The sequence below is a fragment of the Lithobates pipiens genome, unplaced genomic scaffold (genome assembly GCF_037356315.1).
Source record: "Lithobates pipiens isolate NorthernLeopardFrog02 unplaced genomic scaffold, aLitPip1_a1.2 Scaffold_27, whole genome shotgun sequence".
Taxonomy (NCBI): domain Eukaryota; kingdom Metazoa; phylum Chordata; class Amphibia; order Anura; family Ranidae; genus Lithobates; species Lithobates pipiens.
Genome location: NW_027507788.1, coordinates 213,684,606 through 213,712,353, shown reverse-complemented (window position 1 = coordinate 213,712,353; position 27,748 = coordinate 213,684,606). Strand labels below are relative to the sequence as shown.

Below are 27,748 nucleotides of genomic sequence, written 5' to 3'. Positions count from 1 at the left end.
GAATTAAAATAATTAAAATGAAAAAGAAAATAATCCCTCCAGTTTGAATGACAGCCAGCCTCATTCAACGGCATTCAACTGGAATGTACATGCCCTCAGCCTGTCATTCAACAAGTAAGGAGAAGGGCACAATGATGATCCCATCCAGTGGTGGCTGGTGCTCAAATTTTTTTTGGGGGGGTGCAAACTGAAAAAAAAGCAGCAATTGCAGGCTCACTGTGCCCATCAAACACAGCCACTGTGTCATCAATTGCAGCCACTGTGCCATCAATTGCAGCCACTGTGCCATAAAACACAGTCACCAAGCCCATCAAATGCAGCCACTGTGCCATAAAACGCAGCCACTGAGCTCATCAATAGTTGTCACTGTGACAGGGTACAGTACAGACAACGATGATGAGACCAATAGACAGAGATTGGGTACAGTACAGACAGACAGCATGTCTAAGACGGAAAGGATGGAGTGTAATGGAAGCTAATAAAAAGTAATGGAAGTATTGGATAGGAAAGTTAGGAAAAGGTGAATATGATCCAGAAAGGAAGAGTCACCCATAATACTAAGCTTTTGCTGACTCGCACATTGTGGATCATGTTACAGGAAATGGATAAAGATATGGCTTGTGCCATGATGGGCCCATTAGCTACTAAGGTTCATAGAGAACCAACCTTCAGTATGGTGGAACTATTCTAAGCCCCTGTACACACCGACTGAAAATGTCCGATCGGACTGCGTTGTTGGATAATCCGACCGTGTGTGGGTTTCATCTGACTTTTTCTGTCGGAATGTCCGACCAACAAAGTTTAACAGCTGGATATAAAATTTTCCGACAACATGATCCGATCGGACTTGGTCCAATCGTTTGTAGAGAATTCCGATTGGACAAAGTGCCCAGATCAAATTACGAGATCAAAGCTATTGGCTACTAGCCGCAACGTAGTCCTGTCGCAACGATCGAACGTCATCACGTTCCGAACAATCGGATTTTCCAACAACTTTGTCCGACCGTGTGTATGCAACACCAGGGCTAATTCTATTGATCTAGCAAAAGGCATACCAAAACCTCAGTAAAGCAGATGACAAGTTATTCTTTTTTTTTTGGGGGGGAAAATAAAAGTGTCTTGTTAATCACTTGCTTACTGGGCACTTAAACCCCCCTCCTGCCCAGACCAATTTTCAGCTTTCAGCGCTGATGCGCTTTGAATGACAATTGCGCGGTCATACAACACTGTACCCAAATGAAATTTTTATCATTTTTTTCCCACAAATAGAGCTTTCTTTTGGTGGTATTTAGTTACAGCTCGGAGTTTTATTTTTTACTAATAAAAATTACAATAAATCATGTTTAATAGTTTGTTATAAAATTTTGCAAACAGGTCATTTTTCTCCTTCATTGAAATGCACTGATGAGGCAGCACTGGTGGGCACTGATAGGCACGGTTAAGGTGGCACCAATAGGCACAGATAAGGCGATACTGATAGGCACAGAAAAGGCAGCACTGATGGGCACAGATAAGGCGGCACTGATGGGCAAAATGGGCACAGATAAGATGGCACGGATGGGTGGCACGGATGGGCACGGATAGGTACCACTGATAGATGGGACTGATGGGCACTGATAGGTGGCACTGATAGGTGGCACTGCTGGGCACTGAGGGGCAGCACTGATGGGCACTGTTAGATGACGCTGATGGGCACGGATATGTGGCATATGAGGTGCAGCAGTGTTGTTGAGGCAGATTGTGGGCACTGATAGGTGGCACTGTGGGCACTGATAGGTGGCACTATGGGCACTGATAGGTGGCACTATGGGCACTGATGGGTGGCACTACAGGCACTAAGGGCCGGTACTGATGGGTGGCACTTTTACTTTAATTAGGTTGCACTGGCAGGGGGCAGGTGGGTACTGATAACTTGGCCGTGATCGGGGCCGATCATGGCCGCCGGTGATCGGCTTTTTTTTTTACTGGCTCTGTTGTGATCACATGATCAGCTGTCATTGGCTGACAGCTGATCACGTGGTAAGGGGTCGGGATCGGCCCCTTGCTCCGATCCGTGATCAGGCGAGTCTCATAGACTCGCCGATCACAGAGCTCGCCACGCGCGCCCCTCAGGGGGCACACAGGCCGCTCGTGCACGGGACGACGTCAATAGACGTGGTCCCGGGAAAGCAGGTCCACGCTGTAGCCGTCATTCGGCTATAGCGCGGATCTCAAGCGGTTAAAGATACATGAATGAATAGGTCAACATTTTCAAAAGATTCATTTCAGAAAAGAAGCACTTTGCCATGAATGCAGAAAACAATTTAAACTCCTCCAATAATTCATAATAGGACTTGTGGATGCATTGCTGTAGTTTTTTTCACACGCACACACACACACACATATATGTATATATATATATATATATATATACATATATATATATATATATATATATATATATACACACACATACATATATATATATATATATATATATATATATATATATATATATATATATATATATATATATATACATATATGTGTGTGTGTGTGTGTGTGTGCGTGTGAAAAAAAACTACAGCAATGCATCCACAAGTCCTATTATGAATTATTGGAGGAGTTTAAATTGTTTTCTGCATTCATGGCAAAGTGCTTCCTAAGTTCCTTATATATATATATATATATATATATATATATATATATATATATATATATATATATATATATATATATATATATATATATATATATATATATATATAAATATTAATATTAATTTATAGTTAGAATACCTGCTCCTGCTCCTCGCCTCGGTCCCCTGCTAAAGCCAGCAGGACAGGGAGGAGCAATACACGATGTTCTCTCTCTGCTTGCAGCAGTGCAATCTGGGAGTTGTAGTCTCACTGTCTCTGCAGAGCACAGGCACCAGATGGCCCTATTGAAGTCTGTGTGCTGTGCTCTGTTGGAGAACTACAACTCCCGCCATGCATTGGGGCCGCCATCGCTGACTTGGGGAAAGGCTGGAGGACGGCGCTGTGGCAGTGGAGCCTGCTATTGGATGCAGGCAGCTTGAGCCATGCCCAGCACCACCATCCACCATGATAGATTGTAGTCCCGCCTCGTCTGCCGCCGCGGATCGCGGCGGTGGCACGCCAGAAAGCACCGTGCACGAGTCAGCTCACCATGCGCAGAGCGCCCGCCGCCCGCTCACCCTGCCGCTTGCGAGTGCCGCCCAGTTACATAATGATGATGATGATGACAGTGAGTCAACACACAGACACACTGTCACACAACAACCGTAAATGCAATATGCAAATTAGGCAATCGCGCGACGGCGAGGCCCTTTCTGTGGGCGAGGCCTAAGGCAATCGCCTAATTTGCCTAATTAAAGGGCCGCCTCTGTACAGAGGCAATGCTTTGCCCCCCGAGCCCACCCTATTTTGAAGCCTATTAGAGCCTCTGGCTGTAATCAGTGCTTCAAAAAACACACCGCCGCCAAAGGAATTAATGCGCCCGGCATCCTGAAAGTGGCCAGGCGCATGCATAGGGAGGGTGGCGCCTGTGTGCCCACAATGGACGGACCACCCCTGGTGACTACACTCCAACAATGGGACCATGGAGAATGAACATAGTCACACTCTAACAGGAAGTCAGATCATGGCAGAAAATAGAAGTTCTGTATTTATTGGCGTATAACACACTCTTTTTCACCCTGAAAATTGGGTGCAAACAGTGCGTGTTATACGCCAATACTGCAATTTGGGCTGCCTAGGAGGGAACGGGGGGCGGGGGGGGGGAGGAACGAGCACCGTTGGATTACATACCGCGAGAATCTCCTGTTTACTCAGTGGTCTCTGTAATAGGAAGTCCCGCCTCCTGGGCCGGCATTGGACCCGTGTTCTGTCTATCATAGATGCTGGTCTAGGAGGCGGGACTTTGTATTAAAGAGGCCGCTGAGTAAACAGGAGATTCTCACTGTATGTAATCTGATGATGCTCGTCCCGTCCCCCTCCCTGTCCCCTCCGAGGCAGCAGTAATCTGAGGTGAGGCTGCAGATGGGCATTAATCAAGCTGCATTGATGGGCAGTGATAAGGCTGCAGATGGCAATGGTGAGGCTGCAGATGGGCATTGATCAGGCTGAAGATGGGCAATGGTGAGGCTGCAGATGGCATTGATCAGGCTGCAGATGGGCAATGGTGAGGCTGCAGATGGGCATTGATCAGGCTGCATTGATGGGCAATTGTGAGGCTGCAGATGGGCATTAATCAGGCTGCAGATGGGCAATGGTGAGGCTGCAGATGGGCATTGATCAGGCTGCAGATGGGCAATGGTGAGGCTGAAGATGGCATCGATCAGGCTGCAGATGGGCAATGGTGAGGTTGCAGATGGCATTGATCAAGCTGCATTGATAGGCAATGGTGAGTCTGCAGATGGCAATGGTGAGGCTGCAGATGGGCATTGATCAGGCTGCATTGATGGGCAATTGTGAGGCTGCAGATGGCATTGATCAGGCTCTAGATGGGCAATGGTGAGGCTGCAGATGGAATTGATCAGGCTGCAGATGGACAATGGTGAGGCTGCAGATGGACATTGATCAAGCTGCATTGATGGGCAATGGTGAGGCTGCAGATGGCATTGATCAGGCTGCAGATGGGCAATGGTTAGGCTGCAGATGGGCATTGATCAGGCTGCATTGATGGGCACGTGTGAGGCTGAAGATGGGCATTGATCAGGCTGCAGATGGCATTGATCAGGCTGCAGATGGGCAATGGTTAGGCTGCAGATGGGCATTGATCAGGCTGCATTGATGGGCAAGTGTGAGGCTGAAGATAGGCATTGATCAGGCTGCAGATGGGCAATGGTGAAGCTGCAGATGGCATTGATCAGGCTGCATTGATGGACAATTGTGAGGCTGCAGATGGGCATTGATCAGGCTGCATTGATGGGCAATTGTGAGGCCGCAGATGGCATTGATCAAGCTGCAGATGGCATTGATCAGGCTGCATTGATGGGCAATTGTGAGGCTGCAGATGCTATTGATCAAGCTTCATTGATGGGCAATTGTGAGGCTGCAGATGGCATTGATAAGGCTGCAGATGGGCAATGGTGAGGCTGAAGATGGGCATTGATCAGGCTGCATTGATGGGAAATTGTGAGGCTGCAGATGGCAATGATCAGACTGCAGATGGAGCAATGGTGAGGCTGCAGATGGGCATTGATCAGGATGCATTGAGGTGCAATTGTGAGGCTGCAGATGGCATTGATCAAGCTGCAGATGGCATTGATCAGGCTGCATTGATGGGCAATTGTAAGGCTGTAGATGGGCATTGATCAAGCTACATTGATGGGCAACGGTAAGGCTGCAGATGGGCATTGATTTGATGGGCAATTGTGAGGCTGTAGATGACATTGATCAGGCTGCATTGATGGGCATTTGTGAGGCTGCAGATGGGCACTGACTCTTATTTTGCTTCAAAGTTCTTTATTAAAAATTTGAGTTTTTTTTCCAGAAACGTCCCTCCTAAAATGAATGTGGGTGTTACACGTCTGTGCGTGTTATATGCCGATAAATACGGTAATTTGTGGATTTTGAGGAGGCTGAGAGTCATAGAAGGGACTTTTCCCATTACTGGAATAGAACTTTCTTTTGCAAACCAAGGGTTTAGCGTCACTTGGACTCTCCGGCACCCAGCAAGCAGTGAAATCTCAGTTTCGGGGTGGAGCGGCCCTTTAATAAAGGAACGTTGTGCAGTAAATGAAAAATATTGGTGACATCACAGCAGACACGGGCCCGTCGGCTCGGCAGTTCAGCTCCGTTCTATTGTTGCCTCTTTGTGCAAATAGTTTAATTGCTAAATTGGCGGATGAGCGCCGAAGCCATGGAGTTGTCCCCATTGTTTAATTTGTCTGTAATTACTGGGAGTGCAATTACCGCTCAGCGTCGCCCATCATCTCCGTCATTATGAGAGTAGACGCTGCAGCCGATCCCACAGAGAGGTTAGGCTTTCGCATGATTTAAACGGCACAAACCATCCCCTAAAAAAGCAGGCATTATATTCCTAATCAACTGGGGGGGGGGGGGGGGGGGGGCAATTTAAATCTGACCTCTGGCGCTCAGTCCTGCACAGTTTTACTGGCTCCTCTCCAGGACTGAAATAGCTTCCTCTGATTTCACTGCACACTGTGAGCTTCTCACAATGTGCATTAGAAGCTGCAGCAAGGCCGATAGAGCCCTGCCTAATTTCCTGGCTGGGGGACGTAAAGCATCATCAAGTCTTTTCCTCCCCAGCCTGACTGCTGCAAACCTGCCCTTTTTCATTTATTGGATTTCAATCATGGAGGCTCAGCATCACATGTGGGCATTACCTAGGGTGGTCTGAAGGCGAATAATACAGCCTGCTTAGTAACACCCATTCCTCCAGACTGACATCTGTTAATGAAATGGAAGCATTGAGGCTCCATTCACAGGCCCATGTATTTCAATGGAAGCCGTTCAAATCTATGTGACTTGAAGTCGCAGTGACTTTATAAAGGTTCCTGCATAGGGTTGCCACCTGTCCGTGATTCACCTGGACAGTCCGGGTTTTAAATCATGTGTCCGGGTTTCAGGCAGACTGAAACCCGGACACATTATTCAGTCTGGGCTGCGGCTCCCCAAATACCCAAGATAGTCACACCAAAATCTGCTGCTGTCTGGGAGCTGTGGGCGGGCGTCTGGGGGCAGGTTCGACATCACTGAGGGGTAGGGCGATGATTTCAGCAAGAGCAATTTAGCTACACCCACTGTTTGCTGTGGCACGCTATGCGCACCGCAGTACTACCCTTCCTGGGGCACCCAAAGGTGTCCATGGCCGCTAAAGTGTTCGGGTTTGGCTTGAAGAAAAGGTGGCAACCCTATTCCTGCACTACTTCGTTGGAACTTTCATGCGACAAGAGTGCCATAGACTGCAATGTAAACTCTCAAAAGTCACATGAAAGTCGCATCTTAATGTTTTCAGCGCGACAGCTGTGCAACCGTCAAACCCAAAGTCGCATTCAAGTCGCACCCATCCAAAGTTGCACTGTAAAGTCATGATGGAGATTGCACGACTTTAGAGTTGCACAAGTGCGAATGGAGCCTAATGGAAACGTTTATTTAACTTTTTTAATTATTAGCATGGTGGTATTATATGCCCGCTAAACTCTAGGCCATGCAAGCTGGCGAAAATGTCCCCATATTTTTTCTAATAGATTAATTTCTATACGGTCAGCCCCATCTAGTGGCCAAAATGCAGTATACCTTTCTGAAACGCATCCATTTTTTAATAAATACAATTCTAAATCATCAGCTCCATCTAGTGGCCGAAATGCAGTATATTTTCTCACTGGTGTAATTCAGAAAGCTAAACTGCACATGGCCACTAGATGGAGCTGACAACAAATGGATTCAACTATTTGAAAACAATACAGTGGAACCTTGGATTACGAGCATAATCCGTTCCAGGAGAATGCTTGTAATCCAAAGCACTTGCAGATCAAAGCGAGTTTCCCCATAGAAGTCAATGGAAACGAAGATAATTTGTTCCACATTGACTTCTATTAGATGCAATACTACATGTGGCCAGAGTTGGGGGGGGCGCCGGAGAGCCTAGGAAATACTCGGGAGCAGCTCGGCTGAACTCAGAAAGCCTCAAAGAGACTCGGAAACACTCGGGAAAGGAGTGTTTTCCAAGTATTTCCGAGTGATTCTGAGTATTTTCGAACGGCTCCGAACTGTTCCGAGTGTCACCGGCGCCTCCGCACTAACACTAGGTGGCTATTTATAAAACATTTTTTGGCCGAATGTCAGAAGCATTAGTGCAAGTTGGCTGATATGTTCCCATATTCTTTCTAATAGATGAATTCCTATATTTTCAGCACCATCTAGTGCTTGAAATGCAGTATAGCTTTCTGAATAACATCCATTTTTTTTTTATATATATATAAATTAATTTCTATATCATCAGCGCCATCAAGTGGCCAGAATGCCTTTTATTTTTACACTGATGAATTTCAGAAAGATTTATTGCATGTGGAACTGACAATAAATTAATTGGGCTATTAGAAAAAAAAAATACGGGGAGATTTTGGGTAATACTAAGTTGGCTATGTATTAAACATTAATTGGCCGAATGTCAGAAGCGCTAGTGCAATTTATTATTATTATACAGGATTTATATAGCGCCAACAGTTTACACAGTGCTTTACAATATAAAAAGGAGACATACAGTTATAATACAATAAAATACAAGAGGATTAAGAGGGCCCTGCTCAGAAGAGCTTACCATCTAATTAATTGGCTGATATGGTCCCATATTCTTTCTAATAGAATACTTTTTACATTGTCAGCTCCATCTAGTGGCCAAAATGCAGTATAGGTTTCGGAAAAACACATCAATTTTTTTTATAAATTAATACCTATATCATCAGCTCCATCTAGTGGCCAGAATGTAGTATATATTCTAACTGGCGTCATTCAGAAAGATATAAAGCATGTGGCCAGTAGATGGAGCTGACAATAAATGAATTTAATGTATTTGTAAAAAAATAAGGGGAAATTTTGGGGTAATACTAAGGTGACTATGTATAAAACATTTGTTGGCCAAATGTCATAACATTCATGCAAGTTGGCCAAAACATCCATTTTTTTTTTAAATTAAATTAATTCCTATATCATCAGCTCCATCTAGTGGTCATAATTCACTATATTTTTTACTAACGCGTTTCAGAAAGATTTACTGCATGTGGCCACTAGACAAAACTGACAATAAATGATTTGAACCATTAGAAAAAATACGGGGAAATTTCAGGTAATACTAAGGAGGCCTTTCATAAAACATCCATCGCCCGGTTGTCAGCAGCGTTAGTGCAAGTTGGCTGATACGTTCCCCTGCTTTCTTTCTAATAGAATAATTCCTACATTGACAGCACCATCTAGTGTTCGAAATGCAGTATAGTTTTAATTCTGATATCATCAGCTCCATCTAGTGTTTGAAATGCGGTATAGTTTTAATTCTCATATCATCAGCTCCATCTAGTGTTTGAAATGCGGTATAGCTTTAATTCTCATATCATCAGCTCCATCTAGTGTTCCAAATGCGGTATAGCTTTAATTCTCATATCATCAGCTCCATCTAGTGTTCGAAATGCGGTATAGTTTTAATTCTCATATCATCAGCTCCATCTAGTGTTCGAAATGCGGTATAGCTTTAATTCTCATATCATCAGCTCCATCTAGTGTTCGAAATGCGGTATAGATTTAATTCTCATATCATGAGCTCCATCTAGTGTTCGAAATGCAGTATAGCTTTAATTCTCATATCATGAGCTCCATCTAGTGTTCGAAATGCAGTATAGATTTAATTCTCATATCACCAGCTCCATCTAGTGTTCGAAATGCAGTATAGATTTAATTCTCATATCATCAGCTCTATCTAGTGTTCGAAATGCGGTATAGATTTAATTCTCATATCACCAGCTCCAGCTAGTGTTCGAAATGCAGTATAGCTTTAATTCTCATATCATAAGCTCCATCTAGTGTTCGAAATGCAGTATAGCTTTAATTCTCATATCATCAGCTCCATCTAGTGTTCAAAATGCGGTAAAGATTTAATTCTCATATCATGAGCTCCATCTAGTGTTCGAAATGCAGTATAGCTTTAATTCTCATATCATCAGTTTCATCTAGTGTTCGAAATGCAGTATAGATTTAATTCTCATATCATCAGCTCCATCTAGTGTTCGAAATGTGGCATAGATTTAATTCTCATATCATGAGCTCCATCTAGTGTTCGAAATGCAGTATAGCTTTAATTCTCATATCATCAGTTTCATCTAGTGTTCGAAATGCGGTATAGCTTTAATTCTCATATCATCAGCTCCATCTAGTGTTCAAAATGCGGTATAGATTTAATTCTCATATCATCAGCTCCATCTAGTGTTCGAAATGTGGCATAGATTTAATTCTCATATCATCAGTTCCATCTAGTGTTCGAAATGCAGTATAGCTTTAATTCTCATATCATCAGCTCCATCTAGTGTTCGAAATGCGGTATAGATTTAATTCTCATATCACCAGCTCCATCTAGTGTTCGAAATGCAGAATAGCTTTAATTGTCATATCATCAGCTCCATCTAGTGTTCGAAATGCAGTAAAGCTTTAATTTTCATATCATGACCGCCATCTAGTGTTTGAAATGCTGTATAGCTCTCTGCAATACATCCATTTTTTTAATAGATTAATTCTCATATCATCAGCTCCATCTAGTGGCCAAAATGCAGTATATTTTCTCTTAGAACTGATCTATTGGAAACGATATTGGGAAATTTTAGGATAATACTAAGGAGGCTGTATATAAAACATTTGTAAGGTATGTCATGAAAATGTAAAAGTTTAATTTGGAAACTGTACTGGAGAAGAAATCTGGAGATCAACTTTAAAGGTCCTGGAAAATGTTCCCCCCCCCCCCCCTCTTGCAGTGGGGCTAACTGCTTATTGAGTCTAATGGAGAGTAAATCACACTTTAACTCACCTGATCCTCCACTCCCCCAGCAGAGGGCGCTCCCCCATGCTCCGGCAGGGGATGGTCCCTCAGCACCGTCATATCCAAGGTGGAGCTATGGAGCCTACATTGCTCTTGGTCTTGTCAGGACTTTAGACCATTGGAGCATGGAAGGACGCTGCAGGGACCGGTCTTATGGAAGGATGCTGCAGGGACCGGTCTTATGGAAGGACGCTGCAGGGACCGGTCTTATGGAAGGACGCTGCAGGGACCGGTCTTATGGAAGGACGCTGCAGGGACCGGTCTTATGGAAGGACGCTGCAGGGACCGGTCTTATGGAAGGACGCTGCAGGGACCGGTCTTATGGAAGGACGCTGCAGGGACCGGTCTTATGGAAGGACGCTGCAGGGACCGGTCTTATGGAAGGACGCTGCAGGGACCGGTCTTATGGAAGGACGCTGCAGGGACCGGTCTTATGGAAGGACGCTGCAGGGACCGGTCTTATGGAAGGACGCTACAGGGACCGGTCTTAAAGTGCAAAAGAGTGGGAAAGTAGATCTCTCTTTTTTTCTAGAACTAACTCATCAATTGACCTTGCGGCTCCACTACAAGGAGTGGTAATAGTAGCATGCATACATTTCTGCTTTAGGTCAGTAGGTGCTTTGAGATTTCCTCGTGTCTGGCCAGATTTACAAATTGAGGACAATTGGGCACTGTGATCAGAACAGTAGACCTGGTGGGGGAAAAAAAGTCTCGGGTTCGCCTGCGGTCTGCAGAATCTTAGCTTTGCCATCTAGATTTTTTTTCTTTATGCCACTAGATGGCGCTTTTATCATAGGGGTCAGAAGACCCCCAACTTTCTTCATGTGAGCAGCTTTTTAAGAAGAAACTCCATTTGATAGAGAGTTTTCTTTTATTTTGACCATAACCTTTCCAACACTTTCCCTCCTTCCAAATCCCAGAACTTACCCATGGTTAAAGCGGAACTCCAGCTTTTAGACAGCGTTGGCTGCATATGTTTTTGGTTTTTTTTCAGGCTGTTTTCCCTTTATTTTCACCAAATGATCCTGCCAGTAACACGGTGCCTCTCCCTAATGTCTATACTCATTCCTCCATTGTATCTATGGAGGGATCCATGCCAAGGCTGGACTTCAAACATGTCTTTGTTCATCTCTTTTACATGGTGGATTGGTGGGATGAGGAGTTTACTGGGTGCTGCCTTTTCATCTCGCTGGAAGTGACAAGGTCGCTGCATTTTTGGCAGAATCAACAGGTATTCTCTGTAGTTGCTGAACATTTTTTAGCTTCCAAAAAGAAAACAAATGCAGCCATCACGTGTAAGGACTGGTAAGCTGAAAAATTATTAAATTGTTGTCGTTGGGTTTAGATATGCTTTAATCCTCTTTGCACAAATCCACTACTATTTTAGACACCCCTAACTGCCTATTGATTTAGATGACAGGTCCTCTTGGGCTTAGCAGAATTGTCTTTTGGTTTAGATAACAGGTCCTCTTGGGTTTAGCCGAACAGCCTCTTTGTTCAGATGACAGGTCCTCTTGGACTTAGCGGAACTGCCTCTTGGTTCATATGACAGGTCCTCTTGGGCTTAGCGGAGCTGCCTCTTGGTTCAGATGACAGGTCCTCTTGGGCTTAGTGGAACTTCGGCTTGGTTTAGATGACAGGGCTTTTTGGGCTTAGTGTAACTGCCTCTTGGTTCAGATGATAGGTCCTCTTGGGTTTAGCAGATCTGCGTCTTGGTTCAGATGACAGGTCCTCTTGGGCTTAGCAGAACTGCGTCTTGGTTCAGATGACAGGTCCTCTTGGGCTTAGCAGAACTGTCTTTTGGTTTAGATAACAGGTCCTCTTGGGTTTAGCCAAACTGCTTCTTGGTTCAGTTGACAGGTTCTCTTGGGCTTAGTGGAACTACCTTTTGGTTCAGATGACAGTTCCTCTTGGGCTTAGAGGAACTGCCTCTTGGTTCAAATGACAGGTCCTCTTGGGCTAAATGGAACTGCCTCTTGCTTTAGATGACAGGTCCTCTTGGGCTTAGCAGAACTGCCTCTTGGTTCAGATGACAGCTCCTCTTGGGCCTAGTGGAACTGCCTCTTGGTTCAGATCACAGGTCCTCTTGGGCTTAGCGGAGCTACCTCTTGGTTTAGATGCCAGGTCCTCTTGGGCTTAGTGGAACTGCCTCTTGGTCCAAATGACAGGTCCTCTTGGGCTAAATGGAACTGCCTCTTGCTTTAGATGACAGGTCCTCTTGGACTTAGCAGAACTGCCTCTTGGTTCAGATGACAGGTCCTCTTGGGCTTAGCGGAATCATTAACATCTGTGTAACAGTCGGAGCTGCTGATCTGATAAGTTGGAGCTGTCACGGTGTGCACATGGGGTGCGATGGTTTCCAGTGTTCTGACAAGTCTTGGAAAGTTATGGAGCTTCTCAGTCAGAGTTGTGTTCTTGGCCAACATTCCTCTGTCTTTATGATGTGAGCTGCAACGTCCACATGTGGCCTTCATCATAAGCCCCTGTAACAGAGTGACAACGCAGGGGGACGATTGGGAGACGGGGACAGAGCGTTGTCACCCTATAACAGGAAGGGCCTCAGCAAGGACCTCCATGGCGGGATCACCATGGAATAGTATCATTTTTATTTATTTTTTTCAAATATTGAAAATGCCTATTAAGGTTACCTTCGCATTTTGCAAAACTGCTCAGACATTTGCAGCGATATCTCCCATGTGTGGTGCAAACACTGTTTACATATGTGGGTGTGACCTATGTATGAGTTCACGACTACGCACAAGCACGTGGGGGCGGGGCGCTTTAAATTTTTATTTTATTTTATTATATTTCTTTCATTTGTATACTGTGCACTTAAAAAAAAATGGATCACTTTTATTGGTATGGCAAGAAATGTAACCGTGCCTTGCAATAACAATACAGCATGACGGGTCCTCTTTATGGAGAGATCTGGGGTCTAAAAGACCCCCAAATCTCTCTTCTACCCTTAAAAGCAAAAAAGATCCAAACCATTTTTTAGCTTTTGCTTTAAGAAAAAAAATAAATCATGTTTACATGGCCCGAGAATCGGAAGTGACGTCGCTCCGTCGGTCCTCCAAGGGCGTAGAGATGAGCTTTGGCCATCCTGCCATAGGTTATTTCTATAGGAAAACCCTGCCCATGGCGGATGGTTCCCGGGCTCAGCAATTGGTAACGATAGCCTGGGAAGCGGCGGCAGGGAGGAAGGGGGGGGGGGGCGTCTTTCCGGACGCTTCTAAAATTGATCTTGTGGTGAATCAGCCGATGCGAACACTTTTATCGGAAAGCCGACATAAATTCACAGTTAGACAATCAGCAAGTGGGTAATGTTGAAAGGTAAGACAGAACCGGCAGCTCAGCGTTATCCATATATAAATGACTTTATTGGCTGCATGGTCAAAAGCAATACATGGACCCCAACGCGTTTCGGCCATCATGTTTTAGTTGGCCCACCCTTAGCAGCTATAACAGCTTCAACTCTTCTGGCAAGGCCGTCCACATGGTTTAGGAGTGTGTCTATGGGAATGTTTGACCATTCTTCCAGAAGAGCATTTGTGAGGTCAGGCACTGATCTTGGATGAGAAGGCCTGGCTCGCAGTCTCCGCTCTAATTCATCTCAAAGGTGTTCTATCGGGTTAAAGTCAGGACTCTGTGCAGGGCAGTCAAGTTCTTCCACCCCAAACTCGCTCATCCATGTCTTTATGGACCTTGCTTTGTCCAAATCATTTGGTGGAGGGGGGATTATGGTGTGGGGGTTGTTTTTCAGGGGTTGGGTTCGGCCCCTTAGTTCCAGTGAAGGGAACTTTTAAGGCGTCAGCATACCGAGACATTTTGGACAATTTCATGTTACTAGTTTTGTGGGAACAGTTTGGGGATGGCCCCTTCCTGTTCTAAAATGACTGCGCACCAGAGCACAAAGCAAGATCCATAAAGACATGGATGAGCGAGTTTGGGGTGGAGGAACTTGACTGGCCTGACCTCAACCCGATTGAACACCTTTGAGATGAATTGGAGCAGAGACTGCAAACCAGGTCCTCTCGTCCAGCATCAGTGCCTGACCTCACAAAGGTGCTTCTGGAAGAATGGTCAAACATTCCCATAGACACACTCCTAAACCTTGTGGACGGTCTTCCCAGAGGAGTTGAAGTTGTTATAGCTGCAAAGGGCGGAGCCAACTCAATATTGAACCCTACGGACTAAGACTGGGATGCCATTAAAGTTCATGTGCGTGTAAAGGCAGTGTCCCAATACTTTTGACAATATATTGTGTGTTCTGCAGTTGTTCCTTCATTGCGAGTTTCTATTCTGCTTTCCAGAGGTAGAGTGTCTTTCTTTTATTGGGGGGGGGGGGGGGGGTGCTGCATCTCCGGATACGCGCTCCTCTTTTCCCAAACAATGAAACCCTCAAAGACCGCGCTCGCCAATCGTTTGCAAATAACTTTGCCAATTTAGTGTGCTACCTATTTAGTGTGGTAATTAGACTTGTCCATCCATCGATGTAATGGGCTCATTATGAGATTCTAACGTTCTCAGGTCTAGTCCGGACATTCTGGGGGGGGGATTAAAAGCGCGCGCGGGTCACGGAAGGGACACCCGTAATTTCTCCTGCAAGAACTATCGGCGGCCCCGCCGTAATTACCCGCAGTACAAAAGAAGCTTCGAAGCTCTTCTGCCGGGTAATTTTTGCTCGGGAAGTAATGAGACAAACACGAGTTTAATCCAAACGCCGACCGGCGCGGTGCCTGTCCCCTGAACTGCGTGCAGACTGCGAATTGTTAATGGACAATGCTAATAGCTTTTCAGACTGTTGTATAAATGAATTGCCCAGAAGGGCACCAAAGGGGAAAATGCCGGGGAGCTGCAATGGGGGAGATTCAAAAGACATGTACAGTATACTGAAAAGATTTTGCCGTTGCAATGCAATAAAGGGGTACTCCAAACTTTCTAAACAAAGAACCCGTTTATTATCCTTCAGACTTTAGAGGGGCCAGTAATAGTAGAAAATGTCCTGGCTTCAGTAACAATGCCCCATCATTGGTGTCAATGAGAGGAATAGCGCCCCATCATTGGTGTCATTGGGAGGAATAGTGTCCCATCATTGGTGTCAATGAGAGGAATAGCGCCCCATCATTGGCGTCAGTGGGAGGAATAGTGCCCCATCATTGGTGACAGTGGGAGGAATAGTGCCCCATCATTGGTATCAGTAAGAGGAATAGTGCCCCATCATTGGTGTCAGTGGGAGGAATAGTGTCCCATCATTGGTCTCAGTGGGAGGAATAGTGCCCCATCATTGGTGTCAGTGGGAGGAATAGCGCCCCGTCATTGGTATCAGTAAGAGGAATAGTGCCCCATCATTGGTGTCAGTGGGAGGAATAGTGTCCCATCATTGGTGTCAGTGGGAGGAATAGTGTCCCATCATTGGTCTCAGTGGGAGGAATAGTGCCCCATCATTGGTGTCAGTGGGAGGAATAGCGCCCCATCATTGGTATCAGTAAGAGGAATAGTGCCCCATCATTGGTGTCAGTGGGAGGAATAGTGCCCCATCCTTGGTGTCAGTGGGAGGAATAGTGCCCCATCATTTGTGTCAGTGGGAGGAATAGTGCCCCATCCCTGATGTCAATGGGAAGAATAGTGTCCCATCATTTGGTGTCAGTGGGAGGAATAGTGCCAAATCATTTGTGTCAGTGGGAGGAATAGTGCCCCATCATTGGTATCAAAGGGAGGAATAGTGCCCCATCATTGGTATCGGTGGGAGGAATAGTGCCCCATCATTGCTGTCAGTGGGAGGAATACTGCCCCATCATTGGTGTCAGTGGGAGAAATACTGCCCCATCATTGGTGTCAGTGGGAGGAATAATGTTCCATCATTAGTATCGATGGAAGGAATAGTGCCCCATCATTGGTATCAGTGGGAGTAATAGTGCCCCATCATTGGTGTCAATGGGAGGAATAATGCCCCATCACTGGTGTCAGTGGGAAGAATAGTGCCCCATCATTAGGCTAAGGTTGGCATATTGTTTTGACATGGCGTATACACTATAGAAACTTCTGCTTATGCATTTTGCATATGGAAGTGCAAAGGCATGGCTAAAATGGGAAGTTCATGGGGGGGAGCAAAGGGTTCAAGAGAAACAAGGCAAGGTGATTCAGAGAATTGTTCAGGGAGTTGTCCAGAATTCCAGGTGGCTCAGCAAGAAGAGACATTGTCCGAGGTTGCAGGTTCAGACCCAGGTCCTCACAGAAGGTAGAAGGAGGGAGGAGGGCAAGGGTGACTTTTATTGGAAGAGGTAGAGGTTGGCATATACACCGATGGGAACATACTGCTTATGTATCCTGCATCCTCTTCTTGTTTTGAAACACTCAGGTTTACTTGATCTACAACAAATGGAATAGTTATGAATGGAATCCAAGCGTTGTCCAAACGCATGAAGTCATATTCTATATCTGCTCTCACCTGGCTTCTGAACCAAGAGGAGCGTATGAAAGATTTTTTGACACACCAGATGTTTTTCTCGGATGAGTTTCAGCCTCTCTCCTTCTGAACAGCTGGATGTGGGGGGGGGGGGGGGGGGAGTCATCTGTTTCCACTGGCCTCATCTCCTGCTTATCGCAAACCATTCCAACATGTCCATCAGCAATTGTCCACTCGAAGAAATCACCATGCAGTCAGGAGATAATGTTGTCGAAAACCTCTTGGGGTTCCACAGAAGTTTCCGTTTCAGGGTTGAAGGTTTTTTTTTTTATTAAATTTTTTTTGCCTTTTCACCACTAATAAATATAAAACATTACCAATGGTGTCACAAGAACAAAGTGGACCTTCGAGTAATGCCGCGTACACACGACCAGACTTTTTGAGGGACTAGGTCCGACAGACTTTCGACGGAGTTCTGACGGAGTTCTGAAAGAGTTCTGATGGACTTTCCGAATGAACGGACTTGGCCACACACAATCACACCAAAGTCCGACGGATTCGAACGTGATGACGTACGACCGGACTAGAATAAGGAGGTTCATAGCCAGTAGCCAATAGCTGCCCTAGCGTCGGTTTTTGTCCGTTGGACTAGCATACACACGAGCGGATTTCTCGGTAGGAACTGGGTCCGGCGGAGTTCCGGCGGAAAAATTTGAAACGTTCCATTTCTAAAGTCTGTCAGATTTTTGCAAATCAAAAGTCTGCTGCAGCCCACACACGATCGAATGGTCTGCCGGAATCGTTCCGTCGGACCTTTGATGTTGAAAAGTCCGGTCGTGTGTACGCGGCATTATATTACAAGTCTGCTAGAATAGATTACTGGCGTGTCACGTTATACAGCAACAGCATAATTTTTCAGATATGTTCCACCTTTTATTATTAAAGTGGAACTTTATGCCGCGTACACACGATCGGACTTTATGGCAGACTTGGACCGGAATCCGTTGCACAATTCGATCGTGTGTGGGCTCCAGCGGACTTCCCCCCCCCCCCCCAAAAGTCAGACGGACCTAGAAATAGAACATGTTTTAAATCTATCTGACGGACTCGAGTCCGACGGACTAAAAATCGGGAAAACCGTTCGTCTGTGTGCTGGTCCGACAGACCAAATACGACGCAAGGGCAGCTATTGGCTACTGGATATTGAACTTCCTTGTTTAGTCCCGTTTACGTCATCAAACGAAAGGACTTTCGAACAGACTTAGTCCGGTTGTGTGTGGCCAAGTCCGTTTCGTTCAGAAAGTCGGTCAGACCTCCGCCGAAAGTCCGTCGGGAAGACCGTCGGACCAGGCCCGTTGAAAAGTCCGGTCATGTGTACGCGGCATTACTCTCTCAACCAACATTGACTTTTGCTAGCTTTATTATTAGATTATGCTGCTAGAATTAATACATAGATATATTTAGTTGTTTTAAACATTTCTTCAGTTATTTCCCGGTTTCTGGCCTGGGAAAATTGTAAAGTCACGGACAGTCCGCTCGTGTGTGGGCTTCAGCGGACTTTTTCAGCGTGCAGTCTGGCGTACTAAGTATTTCGGAATTTCCGTAAGGGCCGGTTCACACTGCGGGCGATGAGAGGCGACACCGACTTGCCTTGCCGCGACCTCAGCGGCGATTTGCAAATGACTTCTGTATAGAAGTCAATGCAAGTCGCCCCGAGGTCGCCCAGAAGTAGTACAGGAACCTTTTTTCTGAGTCGGAGCGACTCGAGTCGCTCCTCTCAGAACGGTTCCATTGTACAGAACGGAGGCGACTTGTCAGATTGCGGCGAGGCAAGTCGTGTCGCCTCGCATCGCCCGCAGTGTGAACCGGCCCTAATACTGTCCGTCATACTTTGGTTTCAGCGGACAATCCGCTCGTCAGTAGGCTAGTTCGACGGACTAAGAATGGCGCATGCTCAGAAAGGATTTACACGGCGAAAGGTTGCATTGCTGTGTATTGGACTTCCTATTTCTAGTCCCGTCGTACGTGCTGTACACGTCATCGCGCAAGCTTTCGACGGACTGTTTGTGCATCCGTGTGTGGTCAAGTCCGTTCATTCGAAAGTATGACGGACTGTCCGTCTGATTGTATGACGGACTAAGTAGGCCATACAATCCGCCCGTGTGTACGCGGCTTCATACATCCCAGGAATCTTCAGGAGAGCATACCTTCCAACATTTTGAGATGGAAATGAAAGACACCTACTAGCAAACGTATGTAGGCATGGGACATGCCCCCGTTGCACCCCTTTAAAGAATTAACCAAAAAAAGTTAATTTAAACCACAAGGGCTTTTTTTTTTTTAACCACTACTATTCCTTTATATTGGCCCCTAAAATTTACAAATGCAGCAATTTAGAAATTGTAGGAAAGGTTTAGCACTGATAAAAAGTGCATTTTATATACAACTATATAGATCAGATCAAAATGAGGGACACATGAGGAGGAAAGAGGGACAGAGGGACATTGTTCCAAATCAGGGACAGTCCCTCAAAATCAGGGACAGTAGAGAGCTAGGGGAGAAGTTTCCTCAGCTAAGTACACCCCCTGCATGTATGTCTGAGCTAAGGGCAAATGGATTCCAGGAAGTAAATGCTACATGAATCATCTGCCCTTACTGAAGATGGTCATGGCTAGAAATGCTTGGGTGGGTGTTTTTCTAAGTGATTTCCCAACAACATAAAGCTTGGAGACATTAATAGATATGGGGGGGGGGGGGGGGGATTGGGGGAGTTTCCTTTTGAATAATAAAAAAAAAGCCCTGTTTTCTTTTTAACTATCCATGCCTCTTTGCTCACAAGACTAGGGATTCCCAGCCCAGTACAGTGCTAAAAAAATGAATAAAGTATATGAACCCCGTGGAATCAACTGGCTTTATGCCAGGTAAATTGCCATAAAATGAATTAAATAGCGTTTGTGGTTTTTGGTGCTCAGATGCCGCGTAGCTCGGCTTTAAAAAGCCACCCTTGAGCTCCGTTCTAATGACAGTGCCTAGGCTCAGATGATGTCATCAGCCTGCTGGAGGCAGGAGTTTTCAGGGTTAGAAGTCTAATGCCAGGTACACACGAAATAGAACATGTTTCAAATGTTTTTTCCTGGAACTCCGACGGACCCAGTTCCTATTGAGAAATTCGGTCGTCTGTGTGCTAGTCCGATGGACGAAAAACCGACACTAGGGCAGCTATTGGCTACTGGCTATGAACTTCCTTATTCTAGTTCGGTCGTACGTCATCACGTTCGAATCCGTCGGACTTTGGTGTGATTGTGTGTGGCCAAGTCTGTTCATTCAGAAAGTCCGTCAGAGCTCTGCTGAAAGTCTGTCGGACCTAGTCCGTCGAAAAAGTCCAGTCGCGTGTGTACGCGGCATTAGTGGACCCAAATCTGGAGTAGGGATTAGCCAAACACACCTGGGATCGGTTTGACCAAGGTTTGGAGAACATGACTAAAGTTCGGGTGCTAAATCCTGGGGCAATTTTTTATTTTATTGGGATGGCAGGCGTTTTGGATCTTTATCTCTGGAAGACATGATTGCTGGTGGATGTAAAATGCGGGGGTTTTTAAAAAAAAAAATTTATTTATTTATCACCCTCTACCTAAAGGTAGGTGCTAAAGTAGTATTTTTCTAGCTGCAGGTAAATTTAGCCAGGCCTGTGTGTTGTTTTAGGCCTGGTTGTTTTGATTTGGGAATGGGAGTGTCAGTATAGTGGGGGGGGTGTGGTCACCTGTACTCTGGCTCGGAGATCCTCCCCTGCTTTCAGAAGAATCGTTCTGGAAAGGAGGCTGGGCTTGAGACCTGAGTGGCAGGGTGTCTTGTCCAATACTGTCCCCCCCATTGGATAGTGTCCGCCCTATACTGCGCTTGCGCAGTACGGAGGACAAAGGAGAAAAGTCTCCGAAGGTGATCAGCTCTACACGGCCCAGGTTCAAGCCCCACCATCCAATTGGACCAAATGTGGCGAGTGAAGCCAAATATATTAATCTTACCTTGGAGGAAATTATTTACAGTATAATTTTTTTCTTTGATATAAACCTATATACATTTTTTTCATCAAATTTTATATTGCCATTTTTTGGTATCTCTCTGTAGAAAATGTAATTAATTGTGTGGATGGAATTGGTGTGGTGTATGCAGATACATAGATAAGAGACACCGGTGTCATATTAAGACCTTAAGGGTTTTGAATATAATGAGGGATATTTATTAGTAATTTTTGTATATACGTGTGTGGAAAAGCTTTAATAAAATCTTGTTATACCCGGGCTGTCCTCTTTTTTTGGATTCTTTCCATACATTTTTTTGTTTATGCTATGGTATGGTTCAAGAGGACTAGAGGGATGTCTATTTGAAAGTAATTAGACTACTCTCTGGCTGACGGGATTTACGTGTTGCTCTATAGGGTAATAAGGGAGGCAATATACACCCCCGTAACCCTATGCAATCTGTACAAGATATAAAAAGTTACAGTGTGTTTTGCTTCTGTTTTTTTTATTATGGCGAGTGAAGCGAGCCCGCGATGGGCCCCTGTTGCAAAGCGGTGGCTATTAAGTTTGCAGGCGCCGTGTACAGCTCATGGTCAGCTGTTCAACTTCGGAAACTTTCGGCGTCTCCTTGTCCTCCGTACTGCGCAAGCGCTGCGCCTGCGCAGTACGGGGCGGACACTATCCGTAGAAAAGGAAGTTCAATAGCCAGTAGCCAATAGCTGTCCTTGCGTCGTATTTGGTCAGTCGGACCAGCACAAAGACGAACGGTTTTCCAGATTTTTAGTCCGTTGGAATTGAGTCCATCGGATAGATTTGAAACATGTTCTATTTCTAGGTCCGTCTGATTTTTTTTTTTTCCCCCAAAAAACAACCGGACTAGCCCACACACGATCGGATTGTCCGACGGACTGATCCAATCGGACCTAGTCTGACGGAAAGTCCGGTCGTGTGTACGCACCATTAGTATCGAGTTTCTGTGACCGGGGAACACAAGACTTTGACCCAAAGGAGAAGGTCCGTGTAACGTAAAGAAGAAGTAAAAGCTAGAGCGAGTAGTGTAGCATGCTGTGTGGCCGGGGAGCACAGCATGAACAGAAGTGAACAGGCTGGGAACAGTAGTTCTATCTTATGCCATGTGCCAAGTCATCAGGAGGGGAGATCCTGTATGTGTGCATTGGTAGCAACTTCCTGAGACTGTGAGGCTGTTTAATTCTCTGAGCCATGGAAGATAGGCGGTATAGGCCTTTGGCTCTCTGATATGTAACAGGAAAACCACATCAGTCTAGAGGGGAATTATTCAGAGTGATTCTTCTTGTTCCAACTGGAAGCAGTTGAGTAATGAATCTTCAGTCAGATATGCCAAGTAACAGAAGAAGCAATAGTCTGCAGTGAGGATTCTACAGGGGAAAATCCATATAGTAGGCCAAGGCCATGGATGATACCCTTCAATATACAAAATCTATATGGGCTTCTCATACCTCCCTAGTTTCATCCAAGTTATTTCCCATCAATAAAGAGAACGAAAACCAAATCATTGACTGCTTAATGTCTTTACATGGTGCGTGGGAGGTCGGCAAGCAGGGGGATTGGCGGATTGCTATAACCAACTCAGCAGCCCTTACGAGGGTACCGTTACATATCTTTTTGAGTAATTACACAATTACAAATAAATAGAGAAGACACAGAAGGTTTGGTGAATATGACTTTATCAGACTAATTTCTCATGTTTGGGTTAACAAATCTGGTAAGAGTCTGGGAGATTGAAGTTTACTTATCTGTTGGGAAATTGAAGCTGGATGGGTAAAGCGCTGGACTCTTGAACTGACACCATGGGAGTGGGGGGGTATCTGGGAACCACTCCATTGTTAAAGTGGCTTCCAGATTTAAAAATCCCCCCCATCTGCAGACCCCCCCCCCCAACTACTGGGCCAGGGTTGTGGGGAAGAGGCCCTTGTCCTAATGAACATTTAGTTAAGGTGTTTTGTCATGGGGTTTCTTCTTGGAAAGGTATCAGGGTCTGGTATTGGATTTGTGAGGAAGCCCACACCCTTTTTTTTCTTTTTAATTATCGCCGCCCCTTTGTTCAAATGACTGGGGATTCCCATCAATGTAGTGCCAAAGAAGTATGTGAACTTCTTGGAATTAACTGGTTTTCTGCAGTAATTTGCCATAAAATACTTATAGTAAGGTAATGGGACCAGTGATGTCACTGGTGGTTAAGGACCCGGTGGTACCTGCACCCCCCAACTTCCTTAAAGCACAACTTCACCCAAAAGGGGAAGTTCCACTTGTCTGCCTCCCCACTCCCTCTGCTGCCATATTTGGCACCTTTTGGGGGGCAGGGGATGTGGGTACCAGTGGCGGCTGCTGTTTTTTTGTTTGCGGGGGTGGCAAACAACCACTCCCCCGCGGCACATCATCACTCCCCCCCCTGCTGCCTGCTGGTCCACCGACACTTACCCCATCAGGGGCGGGGATCGGCGGGCACATCGGGCATGGACGGGCACACAGCGGCAGGGATCTGGCAGCGTCCCCTGTGTCCTCTTCTGTTCTGAAATCACATCGGTTTCCGCCGTGTGTCTCTTCCCCTCCTCTCCTCCCCTCCTCCTAGGCGCCCAATAGGATCGCCTGACCGTTCAACCAATTGGCAAATGGGTAACAGACCCACGCTTCCTGATTGGCGGAGAGGCGATTCAGTGTTAAAAAAGGAAATATTCATTTGGTTTTCTAATACACCTGTGTGGACTCCAAGCAAGATGCTCTGCACTCCAAGTCCACCCTATTTTGAAGCCTGTTAGAGCCCATGGCTCTAATCAGGTGCTTCAAAAAAACACCCCCACCGCTGTAATTCAGATGCCCGGCATCCTGAAAGGGGCCGGATGCATGAATAGGGGGTGGCCGCGGCGGCCATGGATATGCATGAATCTCTCCATTAACCATGTAGGGGGTTGCTGTGGATAGAGGGGGCGGCACCTGTGCGTCTTTAATGGACGGGCCACCCCTGTTGGGTACCCAATTTTGACAGATACCATCTCCCACTTCGGGAGCTGGTACCTGTCCAGCTCCCGAACTGAGCAAACATGGCGAACTGAGCTGGAAGTTCAACCCCCTCCTTCTTTCCTGCAGCCTTCTCTGACACTTCACAGGTACCAGAAGACTGCGGCCCTTTCCACAAGGCGCAGCATGCTTTACGCAAGCGCAGTAGGAAACCAGCAGTTTCCCTTAGTTGAGATGGTGGAGCCAGCACCCGATAGCCAATTGAAGAATGGGCTGGGGTGAGGACACCACTTGATGCCTGGACAGGTAAGCGCCCAAATATTAAAAGTCAGCAGCTACAGTATTTGTAGCTGCTGACTTTACATTTTTTGGGGGGAGCCTGGACCTCCTTTTTAACAACCACTGAAACCTGACCAAGCTGTCATGTATAATATCAGACTTAATACTACTATTATACAGTACATGACGTTTGTCCAAACGCCTGAACACTCAAGGTTGGGTCTGAGCTTGTGTTTGGACCGAACTGTCACCACAATCTGGAGGTAGTCCTTGAGTTAGACATAGAAGAAGCTCTCTATAAGCCAAAGTGCCCTAAAGGATCTTTGGAGTGTCTGTAGAATAGTTGAAAAAAGAGAGCGCCATAAGTTTTGGGTCCAGTAAAAATCCAGTAAGTCACAAGCCATAAAAAGGTCATTAAAATAAAATGTAAATAAAAATGTTTTGAAGGCTCAGCGGTTCCCCTGCATTATAGATTGTGTTAAAGAAAGAGGTTCTAAGGAAACTGCTCCATTTGACCATCAAAAGTCACAAGCCATTAAAAAGACCATAAAAATTAAACGTAAAATAAAAATGTTTTGAAGGCTCCACAGTTCCCCTTCATTATAGATTGTGGTGAAGAAAGAGGTTCTACGGATACTGGTCCATTTGACCATCAAAAGTCACAAGCCATAAAAAGACCATAAAAATTAAACCTAAAATAAAAATGTTTTGAAGGTTCAGTGGTTCATAAAACATAAATGAAACGTAAAATAAAAACATTTTGAAGGCTCAGTGGTTCCCCTTCATTATAGATTATGGTGAAGAAAGAGGTTCTACGGACACTGGTCCATTTGACCATCAAAAGTCACAAGCCATAAAAAGACCATAAAAATTAAACGTAAACTAAAAACGTTTTGAAGGCTCAGCGGTTCCCCTTCATTATAGATTGTGGTGAAGAAAGTAGTTCTAGGGACACTGGTCCATATGACCGTCAAATGTCACAAGCCCTCAAAAAGACCATAAAAATTAAACGTAAAATAAAAATGTTTTGAAGGCTCAACGGTTCCCCTTCATTATAGATTGTGGTGAAGAAAGCGGTTCTACGGACACTGGTCCATTTGACCATCAAAAGTCGGTTCCCCTTCATTATAGATTGTGGCGAAGAAAGCGGTTCTACGGACACTCTTCCATATGACCGTCAAATGTCACAAGCCATTAAAAAGACCATAAAAATTAAACGTAAAATAAAAATGTTTTGAAGGCTCCACAGTTCCCCTTCATTATAGATTGTGGTGAAGAAAGAGGTTCTACGGACACTGGTCCATTTGACCATCAAAAGTCGGTTCCCCTTCATTATAGATTGTGGCGAAGAAAGCGGTTCTACAGACACTGGTCCATTTGACCAGGGGGGTAAGTCAGCACTAAAAAATTGAATAGTGAAAAACCAAGAAATAATACACAAATATAGACAGTATGCTGTAGATAATTTTAAATATATAGATTAGCCTCCGAGACAAGAAGGGATAGGGCAAAAGCCTCACTATAATACTCCATCCAATACTAATTAAAAAACTGAATTGAAAACAAAAAGCAGGGAAGAATTGGGAATAAATGTGATAGCCAAGAATAAATATAGTTAGATCTTGCAGATTCTAAAAAAAGAAATACCGTATATGCTCATACCTTCAAGGTTATATATAAGCTGAAACCAAAGAACTGGTAGCAAACTGGAGCAATCTCATAGGCAATGTACAAGATCACTATATCATCAATAATCCAGGTTTGTAAGCAGCCAGGCAGTCAAAGTGAATGATATCTGGCTGATAGACCCCTGAAAGTGATGAAAGCAAAGGAATGAGTAAATGATAAAGGGATAAGGAAAGTTAGAAAATTAATAACATTAGCCAAATCCACAATATAGTTACCAATGATTAGCGGTGCCAACGCTCTGCCGTTCGCAGAGTCAGTAATGCGTGCTGTGCGAGCCATGAGCAGTGCTGCTTATATGTCCCCCTTCATTATAGATTGTGGTGAAGAAAGCGCTTCTAGGGACACTGGTCCATTTGACCATCAAAAGTCACAAGCCATAAAAAAAGTCATAAAAATGAAACGGAAAATAAAAGACCATAAAAATGAAACGTAAAATAAAAATGTTTTGAAGGCTCAGCGGTTCCCCTTCATTATAGATTGTGGTGAAGAAGGAGGTTCTACGGACACTGGTCCATATGACCATCAAAAGTCATTTTCAGTCTTCTGAAATCTGCCACTTCCATTATTTATATAAAAAAAATCCTTGGGAACGTACCATGAAAGTCCCTGGTTATACACTTCCTGTTATAGGGTGACAACGCTCTGTCCCTGTCTCCCAGTTTTCCTTCTGCGTTGTCACCCTGTCATACAAGCCTTCGATGGAGACTACAAGTGATCAGTTAGGGTTTACACCTATTGGACAGATAGCGTTATTGTTTGCTTCCTAGCCTTACGCAGTTTCCATTCTGTCTTTCAGATGTTAATGAGTGCGAGACCGCAAACGGAGGATGTGAGGTGCAGTGCTGTAATACAATCGGAAGTTTCTACTGCAAGTGTCCAGAGGGCCAAACACTGAAGGAGGATGGAAAAAGCTGTCAAGGTAAGAGGTGCTGTAACTTAAATGGCAACTCCACCCAATATTGCAAAGAAACATCTTGAATCAATTGCTTAATGTTTCCCTCTTTTCATTCAACATCAGTACCTGACCTCACAAATGTTTTGTTTTGCCTGTATGGCCTACAGACACCCTCCAAAATCTTGTGGAAAGCCTCCACAGAAGAGTGGGGTAGGGGAGCAACTACATAACAATGTCCATGGTTTTGGAATTCGATGTCCAGAAAACTTTTGGCCATATAGTGTGTGTGTGTTTTTTCCATAACAGGTTCTCTTTATTTGTACCAGGTGCGCTGTTAGCAGCAGATTAGGTCTGCTATGTGTATTCCCAATTTTTCTGTCAACGAGACAATACAGGGAGATGGTTGCATGCAAACTTCATGTCTGCAGACCGTGGAGATAAATCATTCAGGAATTAAATTCTATTATGTCTCCAATGGGACATGTCGGGGCGGCGTGCCGATGTGGCTGTGCTGTCATTGCCCCATTCCTGTCATTACAGCGCCCAAAGTAAACTCTGCCGTGTATGCCAAGCCTCTGCAGAGACATTCCTGACATTACTCCGTGTGTCTTTATCATCACAAATGTTTGTATCCAGGAGAAGATGAACACGACCATTGTTCCTACAAATCTGACATCAGAGTCCCGAATATTCGAAACTTCATGACTGTATAGAACATGATATCTTCTCTATTTTATTTTTCCTTCTTTCTTTCCAAAAAATACATTAACATTTACAAGCAGGTAGTAGTTTCATAGTTACCTTATCTCATGTCTACCTGGCTAATTTTAACTGCTTTGCTGAAAAAAGACAGTTGAAAGAGTAGCTGAAGCTTCGATTATACACATACAGAAGCTGAACTAGTCTGGGTGG

The 27,748-nt window shown here is 45.0% G+C and overlaps 1 protein-coding gene across 1 annotated transcript in view; it reads left to right on the top strand.

Annotated features, from left to right (window-relative positions):
- Window positions 1–27,748, top strand: part of MEGF6 (multiple EGF like domains 6) — a 531,150-nt gene that overhangs the window by 312,520 nt on the left and 190,882 nt on the right. Inside the window, exon 5 of the mRNA XM_077458226.1 lies at window positions 26,738–26,860. Within this exon, the coding sequence (XP_077314352.1) occupies window positions 26,738–26,860 (123 nt within the window). The remainder of the gene's footprint in view (window positions 1–26,737; window positions 26,861–27,748) is intronic.